Here is a 21,528-nt window from a genome sequence, read left to right as displayed (position 1 = left end):
CTGCTGACCTGGGGTGATTTAATGAGTGCCTTGAATCATCTTCTGCTGATCCACACTGTCCCTAGCTGGTGCGGCTGAGTGATAGCCTCATATTAATTATCAGCTCCAGTCCTTAGCCAAATTGTTGCCACTGCTACCCACCATGGGTCTGAAAGCTGGCTGTATATTGGAATCACCTGGTAAAGCTGTGAAAAACCTAATTCCTGGGCCCTCTCTGAGTCCTGCCAAATCAGAATTTACCCAAGAACGGGGTTCAGGAACCTTTATTTTAATGTGCTTCCCAGCACCCAGCCCAACATGGGTCCTCAGCCCAGAATGATGTGGTTTCAATCTAAGGTAATGTCATCCGGAGACATCTGTCCTGGAATAAGCCAAATGGAGGCTGATGCAAGAAACTGACTCTTAAAAACTGAGAACAAACTGAGGGTTGATGGGGGGTGGGAGGGAGGGGAGGGTGGGTGATGGGCATTGAGGAGGGCACCTGTTTGGATGAGCACTGGGTGTTGTATGGAAACCAATTTGACAATAAATTTCATATTAAAAAAAAAAAGAAAGTGAAAAGAGCTTTTGCACTCTTCTCCCAAGATCTTAGGGAATGGGATCCGCGGGGGGTGGAGGTGGAGGTACGGTGTAAACTCTGACTGCCCCGTGGTTGTTTTTTCTTTTTCTTTTTTTGTAATGCAAGTGCCTGACTTAAGTTTTGCTTGCCGAGGCATCCGTGTCAAAGAGGCACTTTGCCAGCCATACAACTAGATAAGGAGCCGGACCACCTGGGGCACTGAGATTCCTTCGATGTAGAAATCTTGGTTGATTTCAATAACTGACCATTTGGGCCACTTGTCTCTTCTCTTCCCTGCACTTTAAATTCCTACTCTTGGGGCGCCTGGGTGGCGCAGTCGGTTAAGCGTCCGACTTCAACCAGGTCATGATCTCGTGGTCCGTGAGTTCGAGCCCCGCGTCAGGCTCTGGGCTGATGGCTCAGAGCCTGGAGCCTGTTTCTGATTCTGTGTCTCCCTCTCTCTCTCTGCCCCTCCCCCGTTCATGCTCTGTCTCTCTCTGTCCCAAAAATAAATAAACGTTGAAAACAAAAAAAAAATTAAATTCCTACTCTTATGTTTTAAGTTCACCAGTACAGAGTGAGCCTAAGAAATCCTAGCTCTCCACCCTCCACCCCAATAAAAGCAAAACCTAGGCCCACACTGTCTTTCTATCCACGATGTCCCTGTGTGGCCCCAGGTGTGCTGTGTAGTTTTCAGTTCCTGTAACTAATAACCTTTTATTTTCTCAAAGTTTCCTGATGGTTGCTGCTGAAGGGCATCTTCCAATCATAATAAGAACTACAAGGGCTGGTCCCACCACAACACTGGTTATTGATAAGCTGAGAGTAGCACAAAACACACAAAATAGTCCAGTTACCTGTGTGCTGTTTACCTGTTCTCACGCAACCATCCATGCGTGCATCCATCTATCCATCTGTCCATTCAGTCAGACACATATTGAGCTCATGCTCTATGTAGAAGACCCTCAGCAACGAGGGCTATGAAGAAGGAACCTATTGGTCCCGCCCTCCAAGTGCTCACAGTTCTATAGTGAGGTGTCAGCCCAGTGTTTTCCCAAGGGGAAATTGAACTGCTCTCTCTTCTTAAAAAGAGCAGTCAGGGCTCAGCTCAGAGCCCTCACCAGGTGAGAAAATAATAATGGTGATTTTTCTAAACATGGTGGATAAAACTGGGTTTTAATTTATAGCAATGATACATGATTTTCCCTTAAAATAAGCCTATTAGTCAACGTCATGCTTGAATGGTTCAAACTTAAAATTTAAAAGACTGAATACCGAGTGTGCATGAGGTTGTGGGCCTTCTTGAGGTCTCACCTTCACTGTGAAGATAGTGTTAAATGGAGTAAAACCACTTCGGAAGACTGTGTGGCAGTATCCTATAATTTTAAACATACATGTACCATATAACTAAGCGGTTCTTTTCCCAGGAATTGGCTCAGGAGGAATGAAAACATACATCTATGTAAAAACTTGTACACAAATATTCTTAGCAACCGTATTCATAATATTAAAAGCTGGAAACAGCCACATTGCCCACCAACAAGATGGATAAACACATTAGTCATCCATACTATGGAATACTGCTCAGTTATTAAAAAAAGAAAAGATCAGACTACTTAGTGCTCCTTGAAATAACATAAATGAATGTAAAAACATTATGCTGAGCAAAAGAAGTTAGACTCAAGAGTACATATTTATGACTCCATTTGTAAGAAACCATAGACATATCTAATCCATGGTAACATAAGGCAAAGGAATGTTTGTCTGGTACCCTAGTCCTGGCTCTGCTTTCTGTTTGGTTACCTGGACCCAGGATCCCTGGTCATTCATTCACGCATTCATAACCATGCCTGAGTACCTACTGCAGGCCAGGCACTGTATTAGATGCCATATTAGGTACAGGTCCTCAGGGAGCTCATGGGCTAGCAGGGGCAGGAAAAATAAGTGTGGAGTGGAAGCCCAGGGGCTGTAGGCACTCAGAGGAGAGTCACTGGACCCAGACTGGGAGACGATGGTGAGGAAACTTTTTAGGAGAAAGTGAAACCTAAGATTTGAACAAGGTAAGTCTAAGGGGTGGTGTAAGGCAGGTCCTTCTAGGCCTGCCTGTCTAGGATTTCTTTGGAGCTTAGCCATAGAAACTGAGAGCCCCCACTGAGCACCGATTTGCAAAAGCTGATGTGTGCCTCCATCCACCCTGCTTTTGTAGGTTTGTGCCACAGCCAAGGAAGCCCACCAGTGCCCCCCTGTCCCAGGTGGAATCCATCCCAGTGACCTCAGCTTCTGCCAGCTCTCCAGCAATGCCAGTAACAGAGTCCCCTGAGATGGAGCTAAATGGTTTTGTTAAGTAAGTGCAAATGCAAGGCTAGAATGGATTTTTTAAAATAACATTTTTTTTTCTCTACCCTGACTTACATTCTCAAGCCCATCCCTTATTTATTCATCCAGCAGCTCACTGGTCAACAGTTTAGTGAGTGACTTCTGTGTGTGAGTCCCTGGACTGTGCAGGTGGAATAGAGTTGAAAAGCATCTCTACTTTCAGGAGGTCATAGCCTCCTGATTCCTGGAGGACTAAGTCCTTCCTATCACATAACCTTCTCCATCTGTCCAGAGTCGGCAGCCAGGGTCAGGTCAAGGGTAGCAAGCAGAAAAGGATATGGCAGTTGGCCAAACAGTGTATCCTCACGATAAAGTGCTCCAGTAAATAATAAACCTTAACATTGAGCACTGGAGACACAGAAAATTGTCTGAAGCATTGCTAGAGCTTCCCAGAACTTTTTGTAATTTGGACATGGGCTTGGTAGGCCAGGAAAGAAGGGTTGGAGTCTGTGGAAAATTGACTAGCCTGATGCCCTATACTCCATGTTTGGGGACAGGGAGTAACAGAGCACTGACCAGCTGATCTCGTGAAAAAAGCATGCTTTGAATGAGAACCCCACTTATCCTTTGGAGTACAGTAGAGGGAGAGAGGAAGATGGAGTGATGCTGTAGCTGAAGGCTGTGTCGGGATGGTTGCCAAATGAGTGATTCTCCACATTTTGTTCAACTCCCCAGGACTATCCTCATGGATGAAGATGCCAGGCCTGAAGAAGGACAATACAAAAAAGCACAAGCACCCATCATGATCATCTCCGATGTACGGTTTTCTCTCCATGGGATGGGTTAGCAAGCCGAGGGTCCTTCCTGTAAAACAAAAACAGAGCCAGGAGCAGTGACAAGTGCAAGGCTGGGGATTGGGTGGGATGAGGCTGTGGAACTTTATCCACATCACTTCCCGACCAAACACCCATAGAGCTAACACCCCAGTGAGAGCCAGACATCTCAGCACATAGATTTTTCTCTATAATGAAGAAGCCAGTTACCTCTAAACCGTGGCATTCTTCCCAGCCCCCAAATAGAGGCTACAAAAGGAGAAAGATTTCTCTCCGTAATTCCATAGTAAAAACAAAGGGGAAATCAAGGGAGTTTAAAAATGCATACCCTTAAATTCTCCTTCTAGAAGGATGGCCTAAGGAAATCATTGGAGATAAAAAAATTTATGTACAAAGATGTTTGTCACAACACTTTAGAAATAGAATAAAAATTGGAAAAATAAATTACTGTATATCCATGACCATATACAGTCTTTTAAAATACAGTTTGACTCAGTAGTGGCAGAGCATTTTTATATTTTGTAGGTAGGGTTATGAATTGACATCGCCTCTGTGGCATATAATTTGGGGAGTATATCAGAATTTAATGCACATTTCCACTGCTAGGATACTATTCTCCAGATCTGCCTTTACATGTGCATAGACATGGAACTCTCCTTGGACACTGAAGCTTTGTTGGTAAAAGCAAGAAAAATTGGAAACAACTTGACTCCACCAATAGGAGACTGACTTGTGTTTGCACAAGGCAATACTATAAAATCTTTTCTTAAAAAATGAGGAAGTTCTCTAACACTGACTTAAAGCAATCTCTGGTATATTAAGTAAAAAAATGTTCTATATTTTTAATTTTATTTTAATCCAGTATAGCTAATATACAGTATTATATTAGTTTTGGCTCTACAATATAGTGTTTCAACAAGTCTGAATATTACTTAGGGCTCATCACAGTAAGTGCACTCTTAATCCCTACGCCTTGTTTCACCCATATCCCCACCCACCTCTCCTCTGGTAACCATGTTTGTCCTCTGTACTTAAGAGTCTGGTTTTGGTTTGTCTCTTCTTTTAATTTGTGCATTTGCTTTGTTTCTTAAATTCCACGTATGAGTGAGATCATATGGTATTTGTCATCCTCTGGCTTATCTCACTTAGCATTATACTCTCTAGGTCCATTCATGTTGTTGCAAATGGCAAGATTTCATTCTTTTTTATGGCTGAATATTCTATTGTATGTATATACCACCTCTTCTTTACCTATTCATGTATCAGTGGACACTTGGGCTGCTTCCATCATTTGGCTATTGTAAATAATGCTGCAATAAAAATATGAGGTGCGTATATCCTTTCAAATTAGTGTTTTCATATTCTTTGGGTAAATACCCAGTAGTGAAATCACTAGATTATATGGTAATTCTATTTTTAATTTTTTGAGGAACCTCCACACTGTTTTCCACAGTGTCTGCACAATTTTGCATTCCCAACAACAGTGTATGAAGGTTCCTTTTTCTCCACACCCTCGCCAACACTTGTGGCTGATGATGTTTTTTATTTTAGCCATTCTGATAGGTGTGAGGGGATACCTCATTGTGGTTTTGATCTGCATAATTGATGTTGAGCATCTTTTTGTGTATCTGTCAGCTACATGTTCTATTTTTTAAAAGTATTTTAGATAATGCTTGTGAAGAATATTTATGGAAATGCAGCACTCCTATAAACTGACTGATCAGAATACAAGTACATACCCTTATATAAACACATTGTACACACACATACATATGTGTGTGTGTATAGTATAAGTAATTTATTTGTATTTCTCTCTTTGAAGTTTTCTATATTTTCCAATTTTTTTAGAATATATGTATGTATATAAAATACCTTTAAATGTTAATTTTCTTTTTCTATTTTCAAAGAGATTTGTCATAGAAGAGTCAAGAATACAGAAAACTGAAAGCAAAAATCCTTACAATGCCACCATTTATGAAAAAGAGCCACTGAAGGGTGCCTGGGTGGCTCAGTTGGTAAAGTGTCTGACTTCAGCTCAGGTCATGATCTCACAGTTCATGAGTTTGAGCCCCGTGTTGGGCTCTGTACTGACAGCTCAGAGGCTGGAACCTGCTTTGGATTCTGTGTCTTCCTCTCTCTCTGACCCTCCCCCACTTGTGTTTGCTTGCTCTCTCTCTCTCTCTCTCTCTCTCAAAAATTAATAAACATTAAAAAAAAATTTTAATTTAAAAAAATAAGAAAAAGAGCCACTGAAATTTTAGCAACCTCCCAGTAACTATTTGCATACACAAATCTCTGAATGAATTTACACACGCTTGTACCTTCAGGTGTGATACATGGGCATATGTCATTTTACATAAATGGAACTGCTTTTTCACTCAGTAATATGTTGCGCATATGATTCCTGATCCCTAAATATACATATAGTGCATCATCCTCCATGGACAGAGGACCCACACACACTCCATTTATTTATTTATGTATTTATTTTGATAGAGACAGAGACAGAGTGCGTGGGGGAGGGGCAGAGAGAGAGAGGGAGAGAGAGAAAATCCCAAGCAGGCTCCGCACCACCAGCATGGAGCCCAACGCAGGGCTTGAACTCACAAAACCACGAGACTATGACCTGAGCCGGAATCAAGAGGCAGACGCTTAATCAACTAAGCCACCCAGGCGCTCCCCACACATACTCCATTTAAAATAATCCCCTATTGTTAAGTTTCTCAGGATCCACATAAGAGTGAAAACATGTGGATCCTGAGAAATTTAACAGAAGACCATGGGGGAGAGGAAGAAAAAAAAAAAAGGTTAGGGAGGGAGCCAAAACATAAGAGACTCTTAAAAACTGAGAACAAACTGAGGGTTGATGGGGGGGGTGGGAGGGTGGGGTGGGTGGGTGATGGGTATTGAGGAAGGCACCTGTTGGGATGAGCACTGGGTGTTGTATGGAAACCAATTTGACAACAAATTTCATACTAAAAATAAATAAATAAATAAATAACCTTTAAAAAATAAAAAATAAAACTTTAACAAAAATATAAAGTAAAATAAAATAATCCCCTATTGATAGGCATTTAGTTTGCTTCCAAAGTTTTGCTACTGTAAGTAATGCTGCAGGAAACATCCTTGTACATATATTTTGGGCATTTGTCCAGTTCTCTCCATAAGAAAAAAAATGTACTATTTTTTAAGGTATAGACAACATACATCAGTTTTCTGTCACTGGTGGGGAGAAGCACATTGATGAACCGTTGTGAATGCTTACTAGCTTTTCCTCATGCCTCTGATTTCTAGGGATTAAGTTTTAACTCTGCTGAAACTGAAAGAATAAACCCAAACCAGAGCCAGGTGGAGTTTCAGGAACCCCCATGGAGTTTTGAACGGGAAGAAATGCTTCCCATTGGGGTAGAAGAAGTAAGTAACACCTCATGGGCCCTAAAGTCAGATGATACTAACTCTTCTCACTGAGCACCTGCCCCAAGTTAAAAATCTAAATCCTGCCGGGCCAGTCTTCCCCCCGCATTACCATCAGGTATGTCCAGGGTTCTGGGCTAGGCACCTTTCATGGAGTCAAACAAGTTAAAGTCAGGAATTAATCTGTAAGCTGACTGGAGTTTAACCTACCCTCTGCAGGCCCTTCATCCTGATTGATGCTCTCCTACAGAATGACTTTCTCTGCAGGTGTTTGATATCCTGCCCCTATATGGAGTGCTGAAGCCGCATAGTAGCCACCAGATATCGTTCACCTTCTATGGACACTGTGACATCATTGCACAGGCTAAAGCCCTGTGCGAAGTAGAAGGAGGGCCCACCTATGAGATCATGCTGAGGGGAGAGGCATCCCTGGTCAACTACTCCTTTGACACCAAGGATATTAACTATGGATTACAGGTATTGACGACCACAGGGAGGAGATTTCCTGGTTTTGCCTTAAACATCGCACAAAGTCCTGTGCTCTAACCTGTCCTAGAGCCCCGGATCATCACCGTCTCAGCACTACCCCTAACCTTGATCCCTGATCTGCTTCCCTAACCCTAATCATCCCACTGCCAACTGTTTGCCAGACTTTTTCACTTGCTTTTCTGTCTCCTGAAATTCAGCATGTTAGACACTAAAACTTGCATCTTCCATCTCAATCCAGAAGCCCATACCAACCTCTCCATTTCTTCAATAGCGCTACCACCTTCTCTGTCCCTTGAGTTTACAGTCTCCAAGCATTTTCCACTACACGCTTCCCTTTGCCTCCCCATATCCTGCAAGCATCCAGGTTAGCTAATTCATCAAGCAGGATTCCTCTGTGTTGGTTTTCCCTTCCCATGGCCACTGCAGTTGTCACACCACAGGGGTTCATCAAGCCATTACTAAGATATTACAGCAATTCTTCTGAAACCATAATGTGCATACAAATCACCTGAGAATCTTGTTCCAGTGCAGATTCTGATTCAGTAGGTCCTGGGTGGAGCCTCAGAATCTGCGTTTCTCCCAAGCTCCCAGGTGATGCCAAGGACTCCACGGAAGCAAGGGGTTACACCGCATTCAGGGCTTTGGCCACTAACCCATCTAAACAGCACTGCCGCATAGATTTTCCCCAAATTGCATTTTCATCCTATCAACCCTCAACAATTAGCCCCAGCAGCATTTAGGAAGCAACTTAGTATTGAGAAAAGAGCATGGTTTTGCTATCAGAGAAACTGGGATGGTATCCCAGTTTTACTTCCTACTGACTCTGTAGCATATCACCTGACATCTCCAAGCCTCAGTACCCCTCATCTATCAGGTAGGAATGGGGTAGCAGTACCTAGCTCACCAGGTGCTTGTGGTTATTAAAGTGCAAGGTCAATACTGTGCATGGGTCAGAGAAGGCCTCCAATCATGAGTCCCTTTCTCTGTCATCCATTGGATCAGAACCAAGCTCCTCCACCTGGGTGAGGGGATCCTAAGCCCCTCTATTAACCTAACTGATGTCCCTTACACATTAAATTTGGTTTCTCTTAGTTTCTCACTGTAGGCCATTCATCCCTTTGTGGCCAAACTGGTTTACCCACTGACCCTAATACATCCCAGGCCTTCTTGCCTCAATACTTCCTTTTATATAATCCCTCTCATCTTCCACTCTGCCAACCCCAAATCTACACATACTGTAAGATTCAGTTCAGCTCTATCCTTTAGTTATCTTTTTCTTACCTTGCATTCTCTTGGCATTTAAATATATTCTTTGCCATAATATAATGCACATTCTAATTTTTGATTTGGAATAATTATTGATTCTATGTTTGTACATCTTCTTTTCCCAATTAGATTTTGTGTTATGTACTCGGAACCATATCTCTACCAAATTTTAATGGAAGTCAGACTGCCGTCGTATAGCTGCTGCATGGATAATTATCGAATTGTGTGTGTGCATGTGTGTTTATAGGTTAAAAATTGTGCCTAAAAGCAAATTCACCCAACACCTTTTGAGACTTTGTCCACTGAGTTGACCAAATACAATTCCCTTTCATTACTTATCTCCAGGTTCTTCTGTTTTGGGTCAGCTCAGAGTGTATTCTTTGAAGCAGCCAGTCCTTGCCCTATCTTATCCTAAGAACCCCTGAAGTGGCCTTATTTTGTGGTTTTTGGCCCTGCTGTTCAGCTGCTGAATTGTGTCAGTAAAATCTCAGGAAAAGGAACATGTCTTGCCTACTACTCCCATGTCTCTCCATATGAATGCAAAAATTTTAATTCTAGACTCAAATCTTATCCAAAAAATAAACAAATAAACTTTGGCCTAGGAAAGCTTAATTTTGAGATCCTCTGTCATGAGTTCTTTGTGGTGAAGAAACTGAGGTGCAGAGAGTTAGAACACCCCACACACGGCTCTACTAACTTAAACTAGTTGCTAGAAGAGCTAACAAAGAGCCAGGTTTCTGACGTCCAGTGCTCCTCCAGCTCCAGAGGGCACATTTTGATGCTACTGAAATGTGGATTGGATTGGCCAGTGTCTACACCAGGAAAGATGAAATCTGTGTGTGTGAAGTGTATTTGTCCACCCGCCTTTCCCAGGATGACAGCAGCATCCCAAAGGGTAGCTGATAGCTGTCACTCTTCTTCTCCTCTCAAGCTGTTTGACCATGTCACAGAGAATGAAATCACGCTGAAGAACACTGGGAAAGTTGGCTTTGAGTTCAAGGTTCTGACTGACCCCCTGTCTTCGCCAGACAACCTTCTGCCTGGAGTGCCCCTAATCGTGCCCATCTCAGTAAGTGGCCATGTGACAGTGGTAGGAGGGACCCAAGTTCAAACCTGCAAGCTGTAGCCCTATGGCACATGATATTACACTAAACATTCATTGTCAGGATTATGGGTGTGATTTTTTTAACTAAAAATAGTTATCATAAACCTAATAATAATAATAATAATAATAATAATAATAAATTCAAGCACTTTACTCATTTATTAATCAAGTATTAATTGAATCCTGAATTAGCCAGGCACCATACAGGTATCAGGGGCTCCAGTGTGAACAAGACAATATAGCCCCATGGATTTTTTTTCATAATTAGAAGAATGGTTTATTTCCACTTCTGTCATCACACTTCCCTTCTAAGTCCTTGAAGCCAAGGGCCTCTTCTCCACTTGCTTTTATTGATCCCTTTTTAAAATACAGTTTTATTACACATGTATGTATCCTTAAACAAAGTGCTTTTAGTTTATTAATTTACGAAAACTTTTAAGCACCTACTATGACCAGGCATTTTTCTAGCACTGAGGATAGCATAGCGTAGTAAACAAAACAAATATACTTGATCCCAAAACTTGGAAAGTTTGTTTTATGGGATTTTATTTTATCTTGAGTTTTATGAAAATGGCATCAGTAATGTAATTTTGTGCATTTTGTTTTTTTCATCCAGTATCGTGTTTCTAAGAATAGTGCACATTGTCACATGTAGCTATAGTTCATTTATTTTCATAATCAAATAATATCCCTTCTATAACTATATTGAAAGCAATTTTCCTTTTTCCTGTCAAAGCATTTGGGATTTTTTTCTCACTAAAATTTTGCTGTTAGAAACAATCCTGCTACAAATATTCTTGTGCCTGCCTCCTGATGTACAAATGGAAGCATTTTTCTTAGGGAATTTTCCTAGGAGTGAAATTTCTGGGTCATGGACTATGCAGATGTTCAATTTGATAAGACAGCGCTAAAACTTTTTTCACAGTGTTTTTTTCCCCGTTGGCATTCCCAACAGATGTAAACATACTCTCACTGAAATTTAGTAAATTTTGTCAATAAGTGTTTTAAAAAATTTTTATTATAATCCTAGTTTCATTTCTCTGGTCACTTATGAGGATTAGCACCTTTTACTGCATTTATTTGCCATTCATATTTCCTCTTTTTATGAAATACTTGTTCACATACCCTACCTATTTTTTATTGGTTACTTGTCATTTTCTCATAGCTTCATAAGATGAATCTTGGGTGAGGGGTGTGAATAGAAAATAATCAGCATAAGAGGCCGGTGGGACTATCTAGTCCATTAAATCTCCAGAAGCAGGAGTCCATTGTAAATATTAACATTCTGGTCTTTCTGCTATGTAGGGTTTTATCAGTGCACATAAAGAGCAGGTATTGAAGGTTTACTACTTACCTGGAGTACCTGAGATCTTTCAAAGGAATTTCCAGATACAGATTGCCCACCTGGACCCAGAAAACATCACTCTGCGTGGTGAGGGAATCTTTCCCCGAATCAGCCTCGATCTCCCCAGGAAACTTCAAGGTATTATTACCTACTATAGTATTTTTCCACTGGGGAACAAAAGGTACATTTTAGCTTTGCTTATTTGAAGGCTGATTGGTACTCAAATGATTTGTTTGGTACTCACTAAGTTCCTGTGTCATTCCTCATTTCGTAAAAAAAAAAAAAAAAAAAAAAAAAATACAAACAAATTCGAGTTGAAATTGATTTGGTGACCTGTATTTAATGAGACAGGATGTGGTCCACAGAAGTCCCAAATTAAGACCCCTGGCCAATTTTGCCATCACTGAATTACATATAGAGAGATCAGAAAGTTGCACTTCCAGAGGCCTTTTCCTCCAGCACACATTTCTTCCAGCTATAATCTCTCCCTGAATTGTCCCTACCCGTGGCACACTTACAGATGACCACTGAGAGGCAAAGGCTGATCACTCCAGGGAGTAGCATTTGCAAAATATAAACTGTACACAAAGGCAACCAAGGTTCTGACCCCTTCCTTATTTTTGCATTACACAGTTTGGGGGCTAATTCAGACTTTTATTAGTTGTCTGCGCACATACTTAGCCAAGGTTTTTCTGGTAATATCTGGTCCCTGGAGCCATCCCTCTGTATCAGAAGACTTCTATCTTGGCAAATCCCAAAGCTCAGCTGAGCAGCTCTCTTGGCCATGGACTCTCTGGCTCTTTCTTCCTGACATGGGATATAGAACAGAGGGTTAAGACAAAGGTCTCACTCTTCTTTGTAACTCCTTTGAGCTCCTTGAAATCTGCATTCCACAGACAGCTTCAGACTAAGCCTTCACACTGAGCCTTTCCTCCACCCCTGATCCCCAAAGTCACTGGCTCACCTACTGATGATAATTCTTTACATCCTAATTGCTCCCTGAAACTACAACACAAATATTAGTAAATCTAACACCATGTTACACTCTACCATCTAGGGTTCCAACCAGCCAGAAGTTAGTCCAGCTCTCAAAGTCTTTGCCACTTGGTTGAAAACCAGGGGCCCTGCTGGCAGTAGATATGTTTGGCCAGCAGAGGGCTTTCGAAGAATTGAGATCTGAATACTGTTAGTTCTGAATACTATCCGTTGGGTCTCCCGTGCTCCCGTTCATCACAAGTACAGTGCTTCCTATGGCTCCATAGTAGGCACTTTATTTCTCTGCCTACCTCATCCCTCTAGCATTAGAATTTGCACTGGCTTACTGGTGAACATGAGTGTCTGAAATCTTTCCCCTGATTGCCTGCATCCCTGATTTGGGGGACTGGAGCTTGTTTAGTTACAGTTAGAGTTGCAGATATAGTCCTTTTGCTTACTGAGATTTAACAAACATGCGAAGTCACTTAAAGGATGACCGACCGTGTGGGTGTGTCCAGCGCAGAGGGGGCTCCCAGGTCATGCAGCATTCAGTACTAGAGCCAGGACAGCATCTAGGAAGCTGCGATCTGGTTGATCACCCAATGCATGACTTAGGATGTTGCTGCCATCAAGTTCTTGTGAACCAGCTCTTAGCTCCCTAAAGCATAATCTCATTAAACTCAGTGGGGTCTCTGCTACAAATTGAACTCAGTCACAATCTATGTCACCCTCTGAGGCAGGGAAAACATGACAGGTAAAGCACCAAAAAGTTCACTTCCCTTCTGACTTTATGAACCCTGAGCTGACAGTCTGTGTTTTAGGCATGATTCATATATTTTTAACCATCCTGATTTCTTTCTCCTTCCAATCCCACAGGAAATGAAAAGTATGAAACCTTCTTGAATCAGGCCAGAAAAAACCTAGAAAAAGAGTACAACTATGAAACACTTGACCACTTAGAGATAACTGAGGAATTGCCTGAGGATGAATCTTCTGAGGTAAGATTAGCTTCACCCTGCACAGAATGAATGTGGGAGGAGAATGGTAGGTACAAAGACCCAGGGGCAGGAAGGTCATGGTCTCTCTGAGGAACAGAAAGGAGAAGAAGCTATAGCTAGAGCAAAGAAGGGGGAGAGGTAAGGAGTCCCCTAATGAACCTATTAAAGGGTTTTGAACTTTATTCTGAGGGCAACAGCAAGTTAGTGAAGTGTTTCAAGTGGGGCCTGGGGTAATCAGAATTGCATCTTTAAAAAATCTCTCTGGCTGCCTTGTGAAGCCCTGAGAAGCTCTCAGGGGTTTGGGTTGCGGGGTGTGTGTGTGTGTGTGTGTGTGTGTGTGTGTCTGTGTGTGTCTGTGTGTCTGTGTGTGTAATAAGGATAGATGTGCTGAGATGTGCTCAGTTTTTAAAAGCTGATGGGGTAACTCTAGATGAGAGATGGAGGTGGTGTCAAGACTGATAACACAGGAGGTGGAAAGAATCGAGTAGTTTCAAGAAATACTCTGGAGTTGGAATGGTCAGTGATTAGGGATTGGTTGGATGTGGGGGTGGGGCAGAGGTGACCCCTACCTTAAGTGTCTTGCTTGACGGACAAAGTAAGGAGGAGGAGAAGTGAGATGGGAAACTCAGGAGGAAGAGCAAGTTTGAGGGGAGAGGAGGAAGGGATCTGAGTTCCAATGGTTTGTTATTACACCCGAGATTTCTGAACATCATCCAAGTGAGCTTCCCATAGGGAGCTGGCCCCATGGGCTAGAGAGCTGAGGAGAGAGGCTGGAGAAAGTGCTGTGAGTCACCAGATGGCCATTGTGATCACAGGGAATGGTGAGATTCCCTGGGAAGTGTACCGAGTGAGCAGGGGTAGATTCAGAATAGAACCCTCTGGTCGCCAACAGCTAAGTGGGGGAGGGGGCAGCCAAAGAGGTTCAGCATGGTGCCTCTAAGGTGGAAGCCAAGCCAACAGTTGGTCTCTCGAGGCAGAGTGGCCCAGCTGGTAAATAAAGTCGGCCCTCCCCCATTGGGAAGTGAAAGCAAAATCCCCAAATCCTCCTTCACCCCTCCCTGATATTCTTCTCTTAATAGTCCATTCTTGACCATAAAGCCTGCTTTCTCCCTGTACTCCTCTTTATTTTTATTTTATTTTATTTTATTTTACTTTATTTCATTTTATTTTATTATTTTATTTTATTATTTTATTTTATTTTATTTTACTTTACTTTATTTTATTTTTTTAATATATGAAATTTATTGTCAAATTGGTTTCATACAACACCCAGTGCCCATCCCAAAAGATGCCCTCTTCAATGCCCATCACCTACCCTCCTCTCCCTCCCACCCCCCATCAACCCTCAGTTTGTTCTCAGGTTTTAAGAGTCTCTTATGCTTTGGCTCTCTCCCACTCTAACGTCTTTTTTTTTTTCCTTCCCCTCCCCCATGGGTTTCTGTTAAGTTTCTCAGGATCTACATAAGAGTGAAAACATATGGTATCTGTCTTTCTCTGTATGGCTTATTTCACTTAGCATAACACTCTCCAGTTCTATCCATGTTGCTACAAAGGGCCATATTTCATTCTTTCTCATTGCCACGTTGTACTCCATTGTGTATATAAACCACAATTCCTTTATCCATTCATCAGTTGATGGACATTTAGGCTCTTTCCATAATTTAGCTATTGTTGAGAGTGCTGCTATGAACATTGGGGTCCAAGTGGCCCTATGCATCAGTACTCCTGTATCCCTTGGGTAAATTCCTAGCAGTGCTACTGCTGGGTCATAGGGTAGGTCTATTTTTAATTTTTTGAGGAACCTCCACACTGTTTTCCAGAGCGGCTGCACCAGTTTGCATTCCCACCAACAGTGCAAGAGGGTTCCCATTTCTCCACATCCTCGCCAGCATCTGTACTCTCCTGATTTGTTCATTTTAGCCACTCTGACTGGCGTGAGGTGATATCTGAGTGTGGTTTTGATTTGTATTTCCCTGATGAGCGACGTTGAGCATCTTTTCATGTGCCTGTTGGCCATCCGGATGTCTTCTTTAGAGAAGTGTCTATTCATATTTTCTGCCCATTTCTTCACGGGATTATTTGGTTTTTGGGTGTGGAGTTTGGTGAGCTCGTTATAGATTTTGGATACCAGCCCTTTGTCCGATATGTCATTTGCAAGTATCTTTTCCCATTCCGTGGGTTGCCTTTTAGTTTTGTTGATTGTTTCCTTTGCTGTGCAGAAGCTTTTTATCTTCATGAGGTCCCAATAATTCATTTTGCTTTTAATTCCCTTGCCTTTGGAGATGTGTCAAGTAAGAAATAGCTGCGGCTGAGGTCAGAGAGGTTTCTCCCTGCTTTCCCCTCTAGGGTTTTGATGGTTTCCTGTCTCACATTCAGGTCCTTTATCCATTTTGAGTTTGTTTTGTGAATGATGTAAGAAAGTGGTCTAGTTTCAACCTTCTGCATGTGGCTGTCCAGTTCTCCCAGCACCATTTGTTAAAGAGACTGTCTTTTTTCCATTGGATATTCTTTCCTGGTTTATCAAAGATTAGTTGGCCATACTTTTGTGGGTCTAATTCTGGGGTTTCTATTCTATTCCATTGGTCTATGTGTCTGTTTTTGTGCCAAAACCATGCTGTCTTGATGATTACAACTTTGTAGTAGAGGCTAATGTCTGGGATTGTGATGCCTCCCGCTTTGATCTTCTTCTTCAAAATTACCTTGGCTATTCGGGGCCTTTTGTGGATCCATACAAATTTTAGGATTGCTCGTTCTAGCTTTGAGAAGAATGCTGGTGCAATTTTGATTGGGATTGCATTGAATGTGTAGATAGCTTTGGATAGTATTGACATTTTGACAATATTTATTCTTAAATCCATGAGCACGGAATGTTTTTCCATTTCTTTATATCTTCTTCAATTTCCTTCATAAGCTTTCTATAGTTTTCAGCATACAGATCTTGTACATCTTTGGTTAGATTTATTCCTAGGTATTTTATGCTTCTTGGTGCAATTGTGAATGGGATCAGTTTCTTTATTTGTCTTTCTGTGGCTTCATTATTAGTGTATAAGAATGCAACTGATTTCTGTACATTAATTTTGTATCCTGCGACTTTGCTAAATTCATGTATCAGTTCTAGCAGACTTCTGGTGGAGTCTATCGGATTTTCCATGTATAATATCATGTCATCTGCAAAAAGTGAAAGCTTAACTTCATCTTTGCCAATTTTGATGCCTTTGATTTCCTTTTGTTGTCTGATTGCTGATGCTAGCACTTCCAACACTATGTTAAACAGCAGCGGTGAGAGAGGACATTCCAGTCATGTTCCTGATCTCAAGGAAAAAGCTCTCAGTTTTTCCCCAAGGAGGATGACGTTAGCTGTGGGCTTTTCATAAATGGCTTTTATGATCTTTAAGTATGTTCCTTCTATCCCGACTTTCTCGAGGGTTTTTATTAAGAAAGTATGCTGAATTCTGTCAGATGCTTTTTCTGCATTGATTGACAGGATCATACAGTTCTTATCTTTTCTTTTATTAATGTGATGTATCACATTGATTGATTTGTGAATGTTGAACCAGCCCTGCAGCCCAGGAATGAATCCCACTTGATCATGGTGAATAATTCTCTTTATATGCTGTTGAATTCTATTTGCTAGTATCTTACTGAGAATTTTTGCATCCATATTCATCAGGGATATTGGCCTGTAGTTCTCTTTTTTAACTGAGTCTCTGTCTGGTTTAGGAATCAAAGTAATACTGGCTTCATAGAATGAGTCTGGAAGTTTTCCTTCCCTTTCTATTTTCTGGAATAGCTTGAGAAGGATAGGTATTATCTCTGCTTTAAACGTCTGGTAGAACTCCCCTGGGAAGCCATCTGGTCCTGGACTCTTATTTGTTGGGAGATTTTTGATAACTGATTCAATTTCTTCGCTGGTTATGGGTCTGTTCAAGCTTTCTATTTCCTCCTGATTGAGTTTTGGAAGAGTGTGGGTGTTTAGGAATTTGTCCATTTCTTCCAGGTTGTCCGGTTTGTTGGCATATTCATTTTTCATAGTATTCCCTGATAATTGCTTGTATCTCTGAGGGATTGGTTGTAATCATTCCATCTTCATTCATGATTTTATCTATTTGGGTCATCTCCCTTTTCTTTTTGAGAAGCCTGGCTAGAGGTTTGTCAATTTTGTGTATTTTCAAAAAATCAACTCTTGGTTTCATTGATATGCTCTACAGTTTTTTTAGATTCTATATTTATTTCTGCTCTGATCTTTATTATTTCTCTTCTTCTGCTGCGTTTGGGGTATCTTTGCTGTTCTGCTTCTGTTTCTTTTAGGTGTTCTGTTAGATTTTGTATTTGGGGTTTTTCTTGTTTCTTGAGACAGGCCTGGATTGCAATGTATTTTTCTCTCAGGACTGCGTTCGCTGCATCCCAAAGCATTTGGATTGTTGCATTTTCATTTTCATTTATTTCCATATATTTCTTAATTTCTTCTCTAATTGCCTGGTTGACCCACTCATTCGTTAGTAGGGTGTCCTTTAACCTCCATGCTTTTGGAGGTTTTCCAGACTTTTTCCTGTGGTTGATTTCAAGCTTAATAGCATTGTGGTCTGAAAGTATGCATGGTATGATTTCAATTCTTGTATACTTATGAAGGGCTGTTTTGTGACCCAGTATGTGATCTATCTTGGAGAATGTTCCATGTGCACTCGAGAAGAAAGTGTATTCTGTTGCTTTGGGATGCAGAGTTCTAAATATATCTGTCAAGTCCATCTGATCCAATGTATCATTCAGGGCCCTTGTTTCTTTACTGACCATGTGTCTAGATGATCTATCCATTGGTGTAAGTGGGGTATTAAATTCCCCTGCAATTACCACATTCTTATCAATAAGTTTGCTTATGTTTGTGATTAATTGTTTTATATATTTGGGGGCTCCCATATTCGGTGCATAGACATTTATAATTGTTAGGTCTTCCTGATGGATAGACCCTGTGATTATTATATACTGCCCTTCTTCATCTCTTGTTACAGCCTTTAATTTAAAGTCTAGTTTGTCTTATATAAGTATGGCTACTCCAGCTTCCTTTTGACTTCCAGTAGCATGATAGATAGTTCTCCATCCCCTCACTCTCAATCTGAAGGTGTCCTCAGCTCTAAAAGGAGTCTCTTGTAGACAGCAAATAGATGGGTCTCATTTTTTTTTATCCAATCTGACTCCCTATGTCTTTTGGTTGGAGCATTTAGTCCATTTACATTCAGTGTTATTATATAAAGATATGGGTTTAGAGTCATTGTGATGTCTGTAGGTTTCATGCTTGTAGTGATGTCTCTGGTACTTTGTCTCACAGGATCCCCCTTGGGATCTCTTGCAGGGCTGGTTTAGTGGTGATGAATTCCTTTGGTTTTTTGTTTGGAAAGACCTTAACTCTCCTTCTATTCTGTATGACAGACTTGCTGGATAAAGGATTCTCGGCTGCATATTTTTTCTGTTCATCACATTGAAGATTTCCTGCCATTCCTTTCTGGCCTGCCAAGTTTCAGTAGATAGATCCATCACTAGTCTTATCGGTCTCCCTTTATATGTTAGAGCACGTTTATCCCTAGCTGCTTTCAAGATTTTCTCCTTATCCTTGTGTTTTGCCAGTTTCACTATGATATGTCGCGCAGAAGATCGATTCAAGTTACGTCTGAAGGGAGTTCTCTGTGCCTCTTGGATTTCAATGCCTTTTTCCTTCCTCAGATCAGGGAAGTTCTCAGCTATTATTTCCCTCAAGTACACCTTCAGCACCTTTCCCTCTCTCTTCCTCTTCTGGAATCCCAATTATACATATATTATTGCATTTAATTGTGTCACTTAGTTCTCTAATTCTCCCCTCATACTCCTGGATTTTTTTTGTCTCTCTTTTTCTCAGCTTCCTCTTTTTCCATAATTTTATCTTCTAATTCACCTATTCTCTCCTCTGCCTCTTCAATCTGAGTTGTGGTTGCCTCCATTTTATTTTGAACGTCGTTTATAGCATTTTTAGCTCCTCCTGACTGTTTGTTAGTCCCTTGATCTCTGTAGTAATAGATTCTCTGCTGTCCTCTATACTTTTTTCAAGCCCAGTGATTAATTTTATGACTATCATTTTAAATTCATTTTCTGTTACATTGCTTAAATCATTTTTGATCAGTTCATTAGCTGTTGCTACTTCCTGGAGTTTCTTTTGAGGAGAATTCTTCCGTTTCGTCATTTTGGATAGTCCCTGGAGTGGCATGGAACTGCAGGGCTCTTCCCCTGTGCTGTCTGGAGTAATTTGCGTCGGTGGGCGGGGCCGCAGTCAGACTGGTGTGTACCTTATCTTCCCCTCTCCCAGGTGCAGGACTCACTGTGGAGTGGTGTGGTGGGCTACTTGCACACTGCCAGGCTTGTGGTGCTGCTTTGATGGGATCTGGCGTGTTAGCCGGGGTGGATCCACAGATGCACAGGGGCGGGAGGGGCAGACTCAGCTTGCTTTGCCTTTGGTGGTCCGCTTCGGGAGGGACCCTGTGGCACCAGGAGGGAGGCAGACCTGTCAGAGGGATGGATCCACAGAAGCACAGAGTTGGGTGTTTGCGCAGTACAAGCAAGTTCCATGAGGGGAACTGGTTCCCTTTGGGATTTTGGCTGGGGGATGGGCGAGGGAGATGGCACTGGCGAGCACCTTTGTTCCCCGCCAAGCGAGCTCTGTCCTCTGGGGCTCAACAACTCTCCCTCCCGTTGTCCTCTAGCCCTCCCGCTCTCGGAGCAGAGCTGTTGACTTATAACATTCCAGATGTTAAGTCCCACTGGCTGTCAGAACACACTCCATCTGGCCCCTCTGCTTTTGCAAGCCAGATTCATGGGCTCTGTCTTGCCTGGTGGGCTGGCTGCCCCTCCACCGCCCCGGCTCCCTCCCGCCAATCCGTGTAGTGCGCACCGCCTCTCCACCCTTACTACCCTCTTCCCTGGGCCTCTCGTCTATGCTTGGCTCCACAGAGTCCATTCCGCTAGTCTTCTGGTGGTTTTCTGGGTTATTTAGGCAGATGTGGGTGGAATCTAAGTGGTCAGTAGGACGATGTGAGCCCAGCATCCACCTATGCTGCCATCTTCCTCTGTTGAATCTGTACTTTTGTTATTTCAAGAATATTCTGTAAATGGAATTATACAATATGTAACCTTTTGAGACTGGCTTTTTAAAAAATTTTTTTAATGATTTTATTTATTTTTAAGACAGAGACAGAGCATGAGCAGGGGAGGAGCAGAAAGAGAGGGAGACACAGAATCTGAAGCAGGCTCCAGGCTCTGAGCTATTAGCACAGAGCCCGATACGGGGCTCGAACTCATGGACTGTGAGGTCATGACCTGAGCCCGAGTCAGATGCCCAACCGACTGAGCTACCCGGGCGCCCTGAGACTGGCTTTTTTTTCAATGAGCATAATGCCCTTGAAATCCATCAATATCAATAGTTCATTCCTTTTCATTGTTCATTAGTATTCCATGATATAGATATACTAGTTTCTTTACCCCACCCAACACCCCTGTGAAGATTTTTTTTTCTGTGAAGATTTTAATACCACAACTATACTGTATAACTTTTTATGTACTGTGGCCTTTTGGAATGCCATAAATAATTGTAATATCTAAAATTTTTTCATTCTCCCCTCCATGAAGCAATTTTTTCCCTCTTAGAGGTGATTTGACCCCATTGAAAACGCATATTCTAGAAGAATTTGCTGACTTGGTTTTTTCTCTTGCTCCAGTTAAGTGCTCAGCTCCAGATGGAAGTAGAGCGACTTATAGTCCAAGGCTATTCCATAGAACATCAGAAAACAATTATCCCTGATTCCACAGATGACTTCAGCTACCGGAGTCGTCACAGACTAGCCAAGTGAGTGTCCTTTCATGGTAGGCTTCTTTCAGAGGAGAACAGAGCAAACAGTGTTGCCCACTGGAATGCTGCCTGAATCAATTAATGGTTGATCATGTAGAAATGAAATCTACTTGCGTCCTGTATCTGTTATCTTCTAGCATCCAGCCAACCAGGCAAGTCTCTGCCTCTGAAAGGCAGAAGCCTCTGGCTTTGTTTAATGGATAGTTCTGGCTTCAGGTTCATGAGGGCCCACACTGAATGTGTTTTGGGAATGGCTGAAACAGCAGTGTGAACTTTGGGGGAGGGGGGAGTAATCTTGTTTCTATAGCCTCCTGTCTGGAGGGTGGTTGTTCTGTCCTCCAGTTCTGAGGTCAGAACTGTG

The 21,528-nt window shown here is 41.9% G+C and overlaps 1 protein-coding gene across 5 annotated transcripts in view; it reads left to right on the top strand.

Annotated features, from left to right (window-relative positions):
- The window catches only part of HYDIN (HYDIN axonemal central pair apparatus protein), a 429,838-nt gene that overhangs the window by 288,024 nt on the left and 120,286 nt on the right, over positions 1-21,528 (top strand). For all 5 annotated transcript variants that reach the window (XM_047836101.1, XM_047836099.1, XM_047836098.1 and 2 more), the window contains 8 exons: positions 2,766-2,903; positions 3,611-3,692; positions 7,003-7,122; positions 7,390-7,599; positions 9,809-9,946; positions 11,288-11,465; positions 13,179-13,300; positions 21,037-21,164. In XM_047836101.1, coding sequence (XP_047692057.1) covers positions 2,766-2,903; positions 3,611-3,692; positions 7,003-7,122; positions 7,390-7,599; positions 9,809-9,946; positions 11,288-11,465; positions 13,179-13,300; positions 21,037-21,164 — 1,116 coding nt within the window. The remainder of the gene's footprint in view (positions 1-2,765; positions 2,904-3,610; positions 3,693-7,002; positions 7,123-7,389; positions 7,600-9,808; positions 9,947-11,287; positions 11,466-13,178; positions 13,301-21,036; positions 21,165-21,528) is intronic.

This window comes from Prionailurus viverrinus, chromosome E2 (genome assembly GCF_022837055.1).
Source record: "Prionailurus viverrinus isolate Anna chromosome E2, UM_Priviv_1.0, whole genome shotgun sequence".
NCBI classification, from domain to species: Eukaryota; Metazoa; Chordata; class Mammalia; order Carnivora; family Felidae; genus Prionailurus; species Prionailurus viverrinus.
Note: the sequence above shows the minus strand (reverse complement) of the source record. Positions and strands in the feature narration are given on the sequence as shown.